The sequence below is a fragment of the Ammospiza nelsoni genome, chromosome 10 (assembly GCF_027579445.1).
Source record: "Ammospiza nelsoni isolate bAmmNel1 chromosome 10, bAmmNel1.pri, whole genome shotgun sequence".
In the NCBI taxonomy this organism is placed as follows: Eukaryota; Metazoa; Chordata; class Aves; order Passeriformes; family Passerellidae; genus Ammospiza; species Ammospiza nelsoni.
Window position 1 is genome coordinate 11,220,453 of NC_080642.1, and position 13,294 is coordinate 11,233,746.

A 13,294-nucleotide genomic window follows, 5' to 3' on the forward strand; every position below is an offset into this window, starting at 1 on the left:
CATCTCTACCTCCCATGATCCCAGTCTGTTCCTTCATGTAGAAGTTTCTCTTTCCACAAAGCTACTCAGACTTCAGGTAACCCAACACAACCAAAATGGAAAATTGACAAGGATCAACAGCCCAGAGGGCAGGAATAGAGAAGACTTGGTTCAAGCAGTGCCACCAAATGCAGCTGCACCTGCTCTCAGTGTGAGAGAGATGTGTCAGTGCCTGAAGGGTGTTAATGGTCCTGAGTGCCCTCAGGTGGGGCCTCTCCACCCTCTCTGCCCATCAGCTCATGAGACCCATTTAATCTCAGCCTGCTCTCCTGTTCTTCCCAGAGCTATTCTGGAGGAATCCTGGTCTGGAGGTCTGCTGTCTTTGCCTGCCTATGGTCCCTATTGATCTGGACCCAGACCTGCAGGTGGACTTCCCTGCTTGGCTGTGGGTATGTCCTGTCTCTGTGGCCCTGTCTGGTGCTCACTGAGCTGTGTTTGGCTCTGACTGCTGTCATCAGGCCTGATGCTGACCAGTGTATTGACTTCCATCTTGACCTGAGATCTGCCTCATCTTCATGGGCTTCCCTCAGTCCTGGGGCTCTTGACTGAACCTGGCTGCAGTCTCTGATCCTGACCTGCTTGCACTTGGCTCCCTGTTCCTTAGGGAGCAGCTGGCCCTTTCTGCTCTCTGACATCACCTTCCTCAAAATGTTCAGCTTCTCTCTGTGCATGGACTCCTCTTCCCTGCCAGGTGGATGGGTAGATCTTGCAGCAATTAAGATTTTCAGGTATGTTATATAAAATTCCAGTTTCTCTGAAGTCGCTTTGTGCTTTGCAGTTGTCTCTAATGAAGGTAGGGCTGCACCCTCCAAATAACCTAACCTTTGCTAATCTCAAAGCAGTAACCCTTGCTGTTCCCCAGCAAGCCTCAGGCAGGTGGAATTCAGTGCAGGGGTGAGTGAGTTGGTGCAGGAGGCAGTGTTGAGCTGCTGAAAACAGGACAACATAAAAGGGCTGTTTCTCAGAGCCAGCTTGCAGTGGCAGGTTTCCAGACCACATTTGGGGTTTGAAGGAAAAAAACCCCACTATAGTCTCTCTTTTTTCAGAGCTTCCTGAGAACACATAAAACACCATGTATTCCAGCTGACCCTCATGAGCATCCAAAGATTTTGTCACGGTCTTATGGACGCCACTTAACCATAGCCCGCTTCATCCCAAAGCAAGCAACCTGCTGAGAAAGGACCTATCAGGGAAGTGATTTTACTAAAGGTGCTTAAGAAAGCACATATGAACAGTGCCACGACCTCTGCACTGAGTGTGTGACTTTGCTGCAAGTCGGAAGCCTCAGCTGGTGGAGACAGGACTTCTCTCTGTGTGGTACATATGGAGAGATTCATGTATTGCTGTTTTCTTGCCTAGAATGATCCTAAGAATAGGATGAGGATAAGGAACAATGAAGAAATTGGAAATGGGGAGTGGACATGCCTTGTAGAGGGAAAAACAGAATGAGGGATTGACAGTGCCAACAAATCAGGGAGAAGTTGGTAAGCATTTAGCAGGCAAGAATGGAGAGCTGCCGTCATGGCAGGGGTGAAGTGAGCTTTGTGCACAATGTCAGAAAGACAAGAGTTATCCTGCTCTCCATCCTGGGATTCTGAGCAGTGGGTTAGTGTTCCCACCTGTCCCACCACATGCCTCTGTCCCCTCTGTCTATTCACATGCACAACAAACTGTATCCATCCTCTGTAGTCAAGTCCTTCCTTTCTTCTATGGTGTCTGCCTTTCTTGCCTGTATTACCACTGTGCACTTATTACTATTTATCTCTTCTGTCTACATTCCTATTGCATGTCTGCTCCTCTGAGTCTCCAGCTGTGCTTTATCTGGTAGGAATCAGAGGAGCAGATACTGAAATGCACCCTGTGCTCATCAGCTTTCATCTCTTACACATTTAATGTCTGATTTCTCCTCGAACCAAGTCACTTCTATGCTGGAGCCAACTTGAGAGAACAAAGCCCACTCCAGAATGTTATTTAAAGCACCACTGGAAGGTGCTCAGATATCCTCCTGATGTGTGGTGCAAAGTCCCAGCCAGAGCAACTTGACTGCAGAGAAGAATTAAAATATTGTGCTCATAAGCCAGGAGACTCACTCCTGTTGCAGCTTCCTGAGAGGAGGGAGTGCATAATGGGGAGGGAGATGTAGTTATAAAGATTCTATGAGATTCTCTGTTCCTTAGGGGACTGTTAAAACCAGTCAATATTTATGAAGCTTTTAGTCTGACTCATGCAATTTGTTCCCCCTTCTATGTGCTTGTCTTTGGGGCTCAGCTGTTGCTTGGCCTGTTACTGATATAAAATTAGATGCTGTGGTTCAACTGTATCCTTGCTTGGAGAAAGAAAAGGGAAAGGTCCAAGGCAGTGTAGAGGAGCTCAGCTGCCCCCTCACTACAGGCAACCAAGGATCACACACAGAGGGGAGCATTACCAGCTCACATCTGACAGGAATCGTACTAAAGAGAACCAGTTCCTTGAGGTTTGGGCTGGGGAGGGTAAGGAGTGAAGCTGGGCTGTCTGGCTTTTGATTCCAGTCCAGGGTTTGCCAGGAAACCATTCAACTTCTCAGGGAACAAGGCAGCTCCAAAGTGTTGCCCTGCAGTGAGGGGGTGAAAGAGTAAATCAGGACTCTGAAGGTGTTGGATGTGGGATGAGGCAGCCTGGGGAGAAAACAAGGAGCAAAGGCAGTCGTGCCCCAGTTCTCACTTCTGCCTTTTAATCCTGAGCTGAAGCACCTCCTCCACCTCAGCCTCCCTACTGACTGAGGTGACTTGGCTGAGGCTCCTGGTGAGGAGAGGAAGGCAATGTGGAAACATCTGCTTTGAAATATGCTGTGACTCAAAGGCACTTCCAGTGATGCTCCTGAATGGTAAATATTGGTGTGTATGTGTAATCTAATCTGACTAATCTGACCTCCATGCCAGGACAGTGTCCTGAAGAGATATGAGCTGGTATGACCTGGTTAAACCACCAGATTTACCCTGAGCTTGACCCCTCTCTCTTCTGACTTGCCTTCTCCAAGCCCCAAGTTCATCCTGGATGATGAATATAGCTTGTGCATGTATTGCTATGAGTAAAGACAAGGCTGGGTAATTTCCTGCTATAAATATCAGTAAGGGCACTTTTAAGGTTGTGGAGGTCAGCTCTATCTGCTAACAGTGCCAGCTTTCACTGTCAGTCCCCTTTCCCTCTCTTCCTGCTCAGTTACCATCTGGTGTTTTGGTTTTTGATAAATGTTGCCCATTTTTTTTGGAAAACTGTCACTACAAGTCACCCAAGGGATGACTTGGAGCATACACAGAGCTCTAGTGTTTTGGTGAAACTTGTGCAGATAATCATAAACTTTGCCTTTTGGAGAGCCTGTCTTCTAACTTAGCTTTTCATTTGCACCCCGATCTACTGAGAGTCTGTGGGAGTTCTACACATGCAAAAGAGTGTTTTGTTGAATGAATGTTGAGTGTCTTGAAATGTGGGCTCCAACTGAGGTTATAGGACATATTCATGCCTTACCACCCTGCAGCTTGGGAAGCAAAGCTGGCACAAGTGATAACCCAGGAATTTTTTTTTTTTTTTTTTTAATCCAGAAGAGGAGGGGCAGGTGCAATCATATTAAGTAAATTTTTTTTTAGGCAGACATAGAAATTTTTCTTAGTGGAATATAGCAAAGTTGGTGCTAGGCAAGAACTGCACCGACTTCAGCCCTCATCAAATTCCCTCTTACAACATCAGTCTGTTGAGGTTTCATCCAGGTAGTAGTGGCTGTAAATATCTGAGAATGACCAAGGTGCTTCATCACTAGCTGCTGCATTTGTTATGCTTCTTATGCCTTGATTGTGTGGGCTTGCAGGCAGCTCCCTGCAGTGCACTAAGTGAATAATGTATTATTCTGGTGGGTTCTGTTCTTCTGACATAAGAGTAAGAAATGACACTTTTAGCTACTTTCTTCTTCTCTCATCTACTATGTAACACTTTTAATAATACTTTCCTCTAAGTGAGATTTTTGGAAGGCGTATCTCACTTCAGATTGCACATGTTTACTCTCCAACTTGACAGTCAAAAAACCCCCTTGTTCTGTTGTGGCATGGCTCATGATTTTCCTAGTGCTCCTCGTTATGTTACATGTAAGCACAAGTTATGTTTCCTCTGCTCATTCTTTGCAATCACCCCATTCATTACCTTTGGTGAGCTTTATAATACCTTAATCCTTGCAGGCTTCTGCTCTCCTTGTTCTTCAGGGAGCCTGAATTCCCAAAGGCACCGTTCAGCTACCTACAGAAATTACGCACCTGCTTCTTGGCGCTCCTTGCCAGTGCTGTAATGTTAGCTTCCTCTCCTCCACCCCTTCTGGCACAGGACTTCAAACCTCTCCTGAAGTGTCTTAGCTTAGAAATGCAGGGAGATTGATGTATGAAGTGTTATTTTTTTTTCCCCCTGTCTGTTTTTTCCCCTGCATCACTACATCACCTGTCTCCCTCCCTGGGAGGCCCTGCAGCATCCTTGCTCTGGGCTGGGGGCAGGTTCTGTTCTTGATTTTTATTTATCACAGTGGGGAACAAAGCACTCACATCTTTCAGGCCTCCTGCAGATGGAATGGAGTCCTGGCTTTATACAGGAATTTGACTTTGGAGAGAAAAACCAGAGCCTATGTCCCCAGAAGGAAGTTCCCCAGCATCAGTCACCTCTTAAATACTAGTTTTGGATATGGGCTTGTGCAATGCCTGATAGCATAAGAGACCTAGAACCATTTTCCCCATCCCTTTGCATTAAGCATTAATGGATGCACAAGCTCCTGCCTGTAGGATAATTATCCTCTGTGTCTATCCGGACAGCAGCCTCATCAGTTGGAAGTGAGCTTTGCCGTCATTAAGGAGACTTTAACAAAGACTGTTCTGTCAAAAGTGAACATCTTGATGAGACTTAATTTATTTCACAGTTGTTGTTATCCTGTTGACCTAAAATGACAGCAGGAGACTTGGAGAGGTGCCCAGTTTATTTAAGAAGCAAGCACAAAACAGTCTCTGCCTGCCTGGAGAAAGATCTTAGCAGCATAAAGCAATAAAGCTCCTAGTCCCAGAGATCTGTCTGGCAGCTCCTGCTCATCAAAGCTCACTGTGACTTTTCTGAGGGCCGGTCCAGATTGTGTTGGGTTTTTTTTTTCTATTTTTAAGTATCCCAACTTCTCCTTTGTGCATCCTCTCAGGAGTGTTTTCAGTGCTGTGAAAACTGGAAAAATGTTGTGTGGTGTACCTGCATAACAGTCTGGGTTTACTCCAGTGTTTAGGGGCAGATCAGATGCCTGGATGCAGGTATCTGGAGCAGCCTGGTGTTTAATAGCTGTGTGGCGGCACAGTCCAGCTGCAGTGCCAGGTCTGAGCCCCTGTCCCAGCTGTCTGGTGGAGCCCGCCCCTCACAGATGTGCCTGGTACATGTGCTCTGCCATGGAGAGCAGAGCCAAGCTGGGCTCACAGTGCAAGGACCAGGGTCCACATTTGCAAGCTGCGGCCAGAAGTCCACCAAGACACAGGGAGAAAAATCATAGTGGGAGGTGGTGTGATCTCTACCCTTGGAGGTTTTCGAACCTCGCCTGGGGAAGGCACTGAGCAAACTAATAAGATTTTGTAGCCAGTCCTGCCTTGCACGGGGGGTTGGACTAGTGCCCTGCAAAATCTCTTCTGAATTAAATTACTCCATGAGAGAAGAGTTAAAATCAGATCAAATTCTGCTTTTTTTCATGAGAAACAATATGGATTTTTCTTCCAACAGAAGGTCCTGTGAGAATAAGTACCTGCTTTTATAAAAGAGTGAAGGGTCACTGTCTTGTTATCTTCAATAACATAAAGTGGTTACTTTTCCCAGCTTTATTGGGATTCACCTACCCACCGCAAGATGTACTACTTGTCAAGCTAGGTGCTGTACAATTTGCAGAGGAAAAGCTGATGACAGACTCTCAGAACAAACACCTTTCATGCTTTTTGCATAGAAGCTGCAGCTTGCGGACACAAGTGAGGGTTGGGAGGGTGATTTGAGATCAACCACACTGAGGAGCCCTTTGAGGGAGCCTAAGATGTGATGCTGCTTCAGTACTAGCATTACATCAGGAACTCATTCCCTGTTTAATTCCTTCCCAGGAATTAAAAAAAATCGTTCCCTAAGACCAAAAAATAGGATGTGAGAAAATGAGCTGCATTGCAAAGGACCAAACCATGCCAAAACTAAGCTCACAGATGTTGCAAAAGCAGGGGAAAAAGTCAAGGAGGAAGACAAAACTTGGAGGAGAAGATATCAGGGACGTGGCATAGATATGTAAAAAAATTTAATACCAAAAAAACTTTCCCTGAGTCCAAAAATTAGGCACTGAGGAAATGAGGTGCATTGCAAAGGGCCAAAACTAAGCTCACAGATGTTGCAAAAGCAGGGGAAAAAGTCAAGGAGGAAGACAAAACTTGGAGGGGAAGATATGAGGGACATGGCATGGAAACTGAAAAAAAAAAAAAATTTGGGCGAGACAGTTGCTGAGTCTCAGTAAACAGGACTGGAAAATTCAGGAGTAGCACAAGGTTAACCTTCTGGAAGTAATTTTTTGGCCATTTTCTTCAATGTTTTTGCTTTTTAATAAAATGGAAGTGTTATTCCCTTTGATGTTTTTTCTGACATCCTACTCTGTCTCCCTCTCAGCTCACATCACAGTCACCTACAGGGCAGAGCTTCCCAGAGCCTGTTGGAGAGGGTGAGCAGGAAATGGGCTCAGCCTCTGTATCCCCTGCCCACCAGGCACAGGAGCCATGGCTCATTGGAACAGACACTGGGAGTAACTAATTTTGAATATGACAATATTAACTACTTCTTCTTGCACAGTCCTCAGCACCATACATTATGACCAAACATAACAGCTGACGAGTGACTGGTTGTGCTGAGCACAGCCCAGAGAAGCTCAGACATCCCTAAACCCCAAATCCTCTTCCTCTTATCTTCTCCCCTTTGCCCACGGAACACCGTCTCGTTCTGTTTCTTTGCTGCCGGCAAACCAAGGTGGGCAGCAGCTGTAAATCCTCCGTGCCCACCGAGAGCTGGCACCAGCCGTGTGTGGCAGAGCCCTGCCGGGGTCCGCAGGCCTCACACAGAGCTCCGGGGATCTCTCGCGTCTCCTCAGGAGGTGCCCGTGCCAACACCGCCCCAGCCGTGAAGAACAAGGTGCGGGGCCATGGCACCGCTGGGCAATGGCTCCGGGGCTGCCCCGGAACACGTCTGCTTCTGCCAGGCCGGCGGGACAGTGCGAGCAGGGGCTGGGCTGGTTGGCCATGAGGGGCACAGGCAGCCGGACCCGGTACGGGAGAGCGCCGGGGAAGCGGAGCTGTCCGAGCGCTCTGACAGCCGCCCCGGCCTCCCGGCGTGGCCCCAAAGCAACCAACACCCCCTCAACCCCCTTCAAACAATAAAACAATAATAATGATAATAACAGTAATAATAAAATCCCCAAATGTATAAATAGCTGCCCTCGGAAGCTGCCCGTCGCGCTGAGCCGCTGCCCGAGCCCCGCCGGCGAAGGGGAGGGGGAAGCAGCCCGGGACGCCCCCGTCCGCCTCCCCGGAAGGGGGGCGAGGGGCGGCGAGGCGGCCCCGCTCCGCCCCGCCCGGCGCTTTCTGTCCGCTCTCCCGCGCCGTACGGCCCGGCCGCGCCGGCTCCATCCGCTCCCAACTTTGTGGTGCGGGGCGCGGGCGGCACCGCCGCGCTGCCCTCAGCGGGGCCGCCCTCAGCGGGGCGCGGGCCCGGCCATGGCCGGCATCGGCATCGACCACTCCAAGCTGCCTGGAGTCAAGGAAGGTGCGGCTCACTCCGGCGCGGGGAGGAGGGGGCGCTGGACGGGACTGGGCGCTGTGGGGGAAATGGGAGCGAGGCAAGAAGAGAAACTGTTGGTTTAGGGTGTTTTTTCTTAAACGTTATCATTTTACAATTTCCAGGCGCCGCTGGAAATTGTTCGCGGCGCTGGCGGGAAGCCGGGTCAGCGGGAGGGGACGGAGCGCTCCGTGCTCCGGCCGTGGCTCCGGTGCTCCCGGGGCTGTCCCGCTGCCGGTGCGGGTGTCCGGCGGGTGGCGGGAGGGGACGAGAGGCGGAGGCCGGCGGCGGAGCGGCGGCAGTGGCTGGACAGAGCCGCAGTCGCTGGACAGAGAGCCGTGGCCGCTGTGCTGGCCTCGCTTCCGGCTCCCCTCCCCGGCAGAGCAGCGGGGGTCGGGCTGGCAGCGCCGCTGCTCCCCGGGAGGAGCGAGCGAGGAGCGGCGCTGGGGGAGGAGGGCGCAGCCCTTTGTCTGCGCCGGGGCCGAGGCTGCCGCCGGCGCCGCCGCCGCGCTCCCCCCGCCGCGCCCGGGCAGCCGGGCTGGGGGCGCCGGCCGGGGCTGCGCTCCCGCGGGGGCTGAGGCTGCCGGAGCACCCTGCGGGAGATGGACGAGCAGCGATGTCTGTCTGTCCGTCTGTCTGTCTGTCCGTCCCTGGCAGTCACGGCTCGGCCGGGGCCGGAGGCTCCGCTCGGGCCGTTGGAAAAATGGCATCAGAACTGTGGATATCCACAAATTTGGCGATTTGAGGGGCACTGGTGATATTGAGGCCCCGGTTACAAACACTAACGTACTGGTTTTTACGAACGCTGCTCTGCATTGGGCTTGGGAGCGCCAAGCAGCCGCTCCCACCCCGCAGACCCCGGTGCCCCCCTCGGTTCCAGGGGTCCCGCTGGCTTGGCCTGTGCTCAGAGCACGGATTCACCTTCTGCCAGGCCTCGGCTTCCCTGCTAGTGCAGTGCCTGCCTCACACGTGTGCCTTTGAGCTCAATTAAATGTGCCCTGGAGCTGCTTTGGGTTTAGAAAGCTTTGTAGGAGATAGTTTGTTCCTTCTGACAGTGATTTGTGATATAAACCAGTAGAAGCTCTGTCCTAATCAAGTTAGTTTAGGTTTACTCTCTAGTAATAGAGGGCAATGGTTTCCGGCTTAAAAGAAACCAAACTTCCTTAAACTTGTTTCCCTTGCCACTGGTGATTTTTTTTCAAATTTCAATTCTTACAAAACAGCAGTTGTGAATTTGATGATTTAGCTAGCCAAGAGTAGAAAACCTATTTCTGCGCAGGCAGCTGGGGTTTTCCTTTTGACCTCCTGTCATCCTTTAATGCTTCACTCAGTGTTACTGGAACAAAAGCTGAAGCTGATGTTTTAGGGGTTAATGTTCCTCCTGTGTAAGTCATTAGCAGAACTGTTATTGGCCATTTTAGTGTGGTAGAGATCTCATCCTTAGAGTCTGTCCACACATGGTTGGTAACTCAAGAAAATGAATCCAATTAACCTTTCCAGTGGGTTGATTAAAGTGAATTAGAAACCCTGTGTAGATGCTTATATTCACAATTTAAGTAGACTGGATTTGATTTGCCTTTATTAGTTTTTTGAGTTGAACTAACTGGGCTGAGCTGAGGTGGTTTACATGCGGAATGAAAGGACATGTACAGCATTACAGTGTAACTCAACCAGTCCCTGGGAAATTTGCACCTATGCTATAGTGTGGATTAAGCTTCGAGAGTGTCCTGTTACTACGATCTGTTGTTACTTGATAGCAATGGGATTAAAGTAGTGTGCCAGAGCAACGTGCAAAGTAGATGAGGTTTGAGCCATGTTCTGCAAAGCCTCAGGCATGTGTCACGCTTTTAGTTTAATGGCATCGCTTGTTTTTGTTTTGGAAAGTGTTGAGACTGAGCTATGGTTTGGATTAGGTCTTTTCGTGCTTTGTGTCAATGCCAGCCAAGGAAAGAAAAGCATTGCCTGCCATACCGAGGGAAATATTTATTGTTCCTGATAGAGAAATCACTGTTGATCTTTCTGGAAAAAGCATTCACTTTCTTTGTGTAGGGTAAAGGTCGGCTGAGTCATTCATTAACAATGAAGAACCTTTTGGTTTGAGTACTTTGTTCTTCACCAGCTTCAGGAGAGGAGGTGTTATGTCCGGGTTCTCCCTGCGTGCAGGTAGCCAGGACTGCTGAAAGACAGCGTCATCCTCCTCTTCTGGAGTGATCTCAAAAGCTCTTCTGAAAGTGGGATCATTTCAGTGCAGCAATGGCAGTGAAGATCTGATAACTGTAGCTAGGTGCTGCAGGAGGTCTTGCTTCCTATGTTTACTTTCCTCTTTTATCTCTAAAAGCATTTACATCAGCTCAAGGCCTGATGTGGATGGCATTTTGCTGGTGAAAACCACTTCAGCTGGTCCAGTTTATTTTGTGGGCAGGGCTTTACTGGTGTAAAATACACCCTCAAAACACATTTTTCCTAGTATGAACTACACCTTGCTGCTGCAGCCTGGTGTTACAGACCCATTTTTCTGTGAGTAGTAGAGTGGATCTGACCTCTGTGGTCAGTAAACCTCGTGTAAGTTATTTGTTTTGGTGTTAGTTGCAGTCTGTGGCCTGTGCTTCTCTGCCTGCATTTCTGTTCATCTCCCAAGTGTCTGTGATATATTTGCTTTTCACAAAGCAGCCTTTGCTGTTTACTCTTTTGACCTACCTCAGGAGATTGCTCAGCTTTGTGTGTGTAGATCTTTTTTACCAGAGGTCTCATTTGTGACCCTTTTGGTGATAAAAACATCCTAGAAACATTATTTTGATTAGCTACTAATAAAGCAAATAAAACTGTCTTGGGCCCTGTTTGATCTCTAACTGCCTCTCATCTCTTGTGACCTGATGCATTCCTAGGAGCTGTGTTTGGGAAGGGCTCCACCCTCTTTGGCTGCCTGCTGTGGGTGAGCCCTTGGACTTGAGAGGTGTTTCTGGCTGCATGCAGGCGGGCTGAGCTGCAGGGGAGGTGTTTAGGAGCTGTGCAAACCATACCCCTCTCTGGAGGAGGTACCTCTGGTCCTGTCTGCTGTTGCCTTTCCAAAGGTCTGAGGCACCATCTTTGTGAAGGGAATGCCTGCCTGCTCAGGCTGAGGCTCAGTCCTTCATTCATTGCTGTCTCCAAGAGTCATCAGTTGTTGGCAGCAGCAGAAAAAACCCAGGTCTGGGCATTCTCTCAGGGGCTCCTCATCTTCCTGCTAGTTTGAATTCTCTGTGAGGAGAGAAAAGGGAGAGGTGGGATGGGGGAGGACTCTAAACTCTGTCCCAGTAGTGTGCCGCTCTGGAGAACTGTGGAAATTTTCAGTGGGTGAAGTGTTTTTATTGAATTTTATTTTTAGTAGTACTGTAAGGAAATGCAAGGGTGGTATGTCTGGGCTGATGATTACAACTGACCCTGCCATTCCTGTCTGACACTCCAGCCTTGGCAAGGGCTGATTGTGGCACCTGTGCATGGAGAGATACAACAATGCTCACACTGCTTCCTACTCTTTGTTCAACACCTGATTTGACTTTCGGGAGCTGTACATTCAAATGCTGCTGGTTGTAATCTGCTGCCTGAGAGGCCAGTATCCAAAACGTGGTAGTAAAAGATACAGCTCTGACTGTGTCCTTGGGGAAACAGGAAGAGCTTGAATATTTTCTGTCCTGGCACGGTGTTCTCTGGGCCAGGCAGTCTGGCTGGCTCTCTTTTGCCTTAGCATAAATTGAATAAAAGTTTGCTGTTAGCATCAGTCTTCCTCTTCCTCCCAGCTACAGACCTTTCTGCTGACCTCTGCAGCTTAACATGACCTCTGCTGAGGCTCCTGCAATAAAAACCTCCTGGCTACTGACCCTCCCAGTGACTGGGGAGGGGGATGAGGTCTGAGGTGCAATGTGTCAGGCTTCCATGGTGCAGACTGAGGTTATTGGCTTATAATGAGGCCTTTGGTGCCTGTCTGTGCTCAGCAACATGAGAGTGGACAGGAGAAATTTGATGTCTGTCAGAGGTGGAAGAGGATTGAGGAAGTGTGAATGGCTGGCACGGTGTCTGATGAGGAAAGATTCTGCTTAGGGGTTTTTCAGGGGAATGGTTTTGAGGGATGAGCTGTCAGCTGTATTCATCTGAAGGAAGCATTGGCCTTTAACTGGATTAGTATAATCAGGGCAACAATTTTGAGAGCAGCTGAGGGTCAGCCGGGTCATTGTGAAGCCACCTGCCCGATGCCCTTTGGCTCCAGCTGGGATCTTTCCTTGCAGCATCATGGTTTTCTGCTTTGTGACTTCCTTTATGGTTTAAGGGCTCTGAGAAATTCAGGCAAGATGGATGGCTTGAGGGCAGTGGGGAGGTGGAGAGTGATGGGATGTAGACACAGGTCACTGGCTCACATCCAGCTCTTCTGGGTAACAGGAGATCTGTTTTTCCAGCATGCATGAGTTCTGTAGCTGAGGCTGTGGCACTCATTTCACTTCTGGTTGAAGATGGGCGAAAGTTTTCTTTTGCATTCAGTGGTTCTGGGTCTGCAGTGCTTGGCAGAGGTAGGCAGGATTAGCATATTTCATGCTCTTGGCTCTGAAAGGCAGCTGAACAAGCAGGTCTGCCTCCTCCCATCCCCAAATCCTTAACACTTGTCTGCTGTGAACTGCTGGGGAGGTTCTGCTGAGGCAAAAATTGCTCGAAAAGCTTTGGCAGAAAGACACCCCAAGTGTCCCATTGATGCTTTTTGCAGAGATGTTTCCTTGGCTCCTGACAGATTTTTGGATGGGGGTAAGAGGGACACAGCCTATTTTTGCACTGATTCCTGGGGACACAGGGATTGCAGCGGGGGTTTTCTCCCGTTTAGGATATGACATCGTGACTTCGTCCATTGCCCATTGCTGGCCTCTGGGGAATGCTCCCAACTGAGCAGTGTGTTTATGGTCACCATGGGCCTCTGTTTAATCTTCCATTTCCTGTGGCCATGGGAAACGTCAGAGGGTGCCAGGCAGGAGTTGGAGATGGCTGCTGCAAGGAGCAGGAAAGGCCAGTTCTGCTCTCTCTGGTGCTTGAAAAACACCACTCAGAAAAACAATGGGATGTGCCTTGGAGCTGTGTGAAACTTCTGTTTTGCTGAAATAAGCTTTCTTTTTCTTGCTCAGAGTCATCCAGTTCAAATGAATGTGCTGATTTATAGGACAAAGTGACAAGTTCCCTGCCTGCTTCCCTCTCCCCTTTCCAGAATGTCCCCAGCTGGCTGGCTCCCTGCTCCTTCACTGCTGCTCCTGTGTAGTGCTGCTTTGAAGGCTGAAGGGCTGAGGGAGGAGGTTGGTCTGTTGGTGAAATTGCCTTAAAACTTGCTTTAGGTCCATTTTCTGGCATGACACTCCCTGCTGGCTTGACCTGCAGCTGTTCTCCCAGAAGGTGATACGGACAGCTGCTGTTCACT

The 13,294-nt window shown here is 49.3% G+C and overlaps 1 protein-coding gene across 3 annotated transcripts in view; it reads left to right on the forward strand.

Moving 5' to 3' along the window:
* The first annotated feature begins 7,698 nt into the window (after positions 1-7,698).
* The window catches only part of CCDC50 (coiled-coil domain containing 50), a 42,809-nt gene continuing 37,213 nt past the window's right edge, over positions 7,699-13,294 (forward strand). For all 3 annotated transcript variants that reach the window (XM_059479698.1, XM_059479699.1, XM_059479701.1), the window contains exon 1: positions 7,699-7,854. In XM_059479698.1, the coding sequence (XP_059335681.1) occupies positions 7,806-7,854 (49 nt within the window). In that variant the 5' untranslated portion in view covers positions 7,699-7,805. The remainder of the gene's footprint in view (positions 7,855-13,294) is intronic.